The sequence below is a fragment of the Dipteris shenzhenensis genome, chromosome 8, assembly GCF_047967505.1.
Source record: "Dipteris shenzhenensis isolate YYH24624 ecotype China chromosome 8, Dip_SZ_1.0, whole genome shotgun sequence".
NCBI classification, from domain to species: Eukaryota; Viridiplantae; Streptophyta; class Polypodiopsida; order Gleicheniales; family Dipteridaceae; genus Dipteris; species Dipteris shenzhenensis.
The window spans coordinates 36,989,139-36,991,315 of record NC_141603.1 but is presented as its reverse complement, the minus strand read 5'-3'; the positions used below and the strand labels follow the sequence as shown (position 1 = coordinate 36,991,315).

General features: G+C 48.5%; 1 protein-coding gene across 1 annotated transcript; it reads left to right on the top strand.

The window, feature by feature from the left end:
- Positions 1-313: 313 nt before the first annotated feature.
- Positions 314-1,930, top strand: LOC147899453 (protein SHORT-ROOT-like). Its single transcript, XM_087377731.1, has one exon. It carries the CDS (start codon positions 314-316, stop codon positions 1,928-1,930), a length of 1,617 nt encoding a protein of 538 aa, XP_087233857.1.
- The last annotated feature ends 247 nt before the right edge of the window (positions 1,931-2,177 follow it).

Here is a 2,177-nt window from a genome sequence, read left to right as displayed (position 1 = left end):
TAGAAGAATGAGATTCATTGCACAGGAAGGCCAAAATTCTTTGCTGTAGAATGTGGATTTGACGATTTGAAGACGCGAGCAACTACGAGCATAGTAAAGAATTGAAAGAGGTTTAAAACTTGAAGCTTTTCCTTGTTTTAGGCTCTATATATATTTGATCGACAGTCTTTGCTGCAAGCTAGTGTCTGTGCGAAGAGAAAGCCTGGTATCTATATATAGCGACACTGAGTGTCATACCTTTGGGACGTGTTCGTCAGGGTCGCTTGTAATGGCAGTTACATACGAACGCATTATTGTGTGAGGAGTGTATCTAATGGCTGGCGAACTGGATTATGATGAGCTCATAACTTTACTGGAGGGAGACCTTCCCGATGATCAAGATATTCCATTGTTCAGCTCGTTCGAAAGCTCTGGCCTGAGTGGGCTTGACTGTCTGTTTTCTCCAAACGAGTATTACATCGATCACCTACCTCTCGAAAGAGCTGTATGCAGCAGGGAAGAGGATCTAAGTCCAAAAGAAGGCCTTGTGCAGGAAGGATTGCTGGCAGTTGATCTTCTTATAGACGAAGACAATGTGTTACAACCAGAAGAGGACGCGCAGACTGACGAAGAAATGGAGCTTGTCAAATCGACACATTGCTCGCATCGTCATCCTGCCCCTTGGTTGATCAGTTCCCACTGGGCTACCATGTTGCTTATGCAATGTGCCAACGCTATCGCCAAGAACGAGAAGGAATCAGTGCAACATCTCTTGTGGGTCTTGAATAAGCTTGCTTCACCTAACGGAGATTCCGATCAGAGGGTTCCTTCATACTTCCTTGAAGCACTCCAGAGCAAGGTTGAGGGCATTTCTCATCATTCTGCTCAGATATTACGAGTCGCCTTGGAGAGTAAGGTAACGTTCCAAGTTGCGATCGACGCGCTATTCGAGCTACGAGAGGCAAGCCCCTGGATAGGCTTCGGGCATGTCGCTGCCAACGCAGCTTTTCTAGAGGCATTCCAAGGGGAGGAGAAAGTCCATATAGTGCATGTGAGCGGGTTGACGTTTTGCATTCAGTGGCCTACTCTTCTGGAGAGTTTCGCTAGAAGGGAGGAAGGTCCCCCGCATCTGAGGCTAACTGTGGTGATTTTGAAGAAAGAAGCAACATTCTACAAGGTGGTCGAAGAATGCGGAGCCAGACTGGTAAAGTTTGCTCGGATGATGAAAATACCCTTCGAGTTCAAGGCCGTTCAGCAGCCAGTTCTACTGGAGCTACGCCCAAGCGTTCTTGGGCTGCGTCCGGGGAAGGAGGCACTCGGATTGAATCTGTACCAATGTCTGAAAGCTGTCCCAAAGGGTAAGCTGGGAGGAGGAAAAGGGCAGGAGAGCCCACGAGACGCAGTTCTACGCAAGCTACGGGGGTTAGCTCCAAAAGTGGTGGTAATGACAGAGGATGATGTAGATCAAGTGTCCGGGGACTTTGCGCAGAGGTTCGAGGAGTTCTATAGGTTTACGTCGTTCTTTGTGGGATCATTACAGAAGCCATCAGTGACAGACAGCAGGAAGATGAAGATGGAGAGTGTGGCGAGGGCGATGGTGATGAGGAATGTGGCCTGCGATGAACAAGAAGGAGGGCTCTTACAACAACAAAACGTAGGAGGAGGAAGAAGCAGCCATAGCCATAGCCGTAGCCATAGCTATAGCGAGACAGACCTTCCTTTCGAGAAGAGAGAGAAAGCGAGTTCCTGGAATAGACGGTTTCTCGAGGCTGGGTTCGAACCTAAACCCCCCAGTGAACAGGTTATGCATGACTTGACCGGACTCCTAAAGATGTACCCCCATTCCTTGGGTTGGGGGCTCTTGACGTCTCCCCTTGGTGTCACCCTCACTTGGCATCGCCAACCTACTGTCGCTGTCTCCACCTGGCAGACACCAATGCAACATGCTTAGGTGGCCACTTAAGAGCACTTTCCATGTGGCATGCAATCCACTCATAACATTGTTACATTGGCACACCTCACAACCATTGCTCTCTGTCTTAGCCTGCACATGAGGGCCTTATACTTCCGTTCTTCGAATGTTCTTACATTCCCACATGGCATGTGCTATGGTGACATTCTCTCTTTTTTGTTTCACTAGACTCACACAAGTGGTTGGAAAGGGTGATATTTTTTTGCTCTCTTGGTTGCCCTAAAGG

Bases quoted from the DNA above. Each gene is read 5' to 3' on its own strand.
- LOC147899453 (XM_087377731.1), top strand. From the start codon at position 314: ATGGCTGGCGAACTGGATTATGATGAGCTCATAACTTTACTGGAGGGA.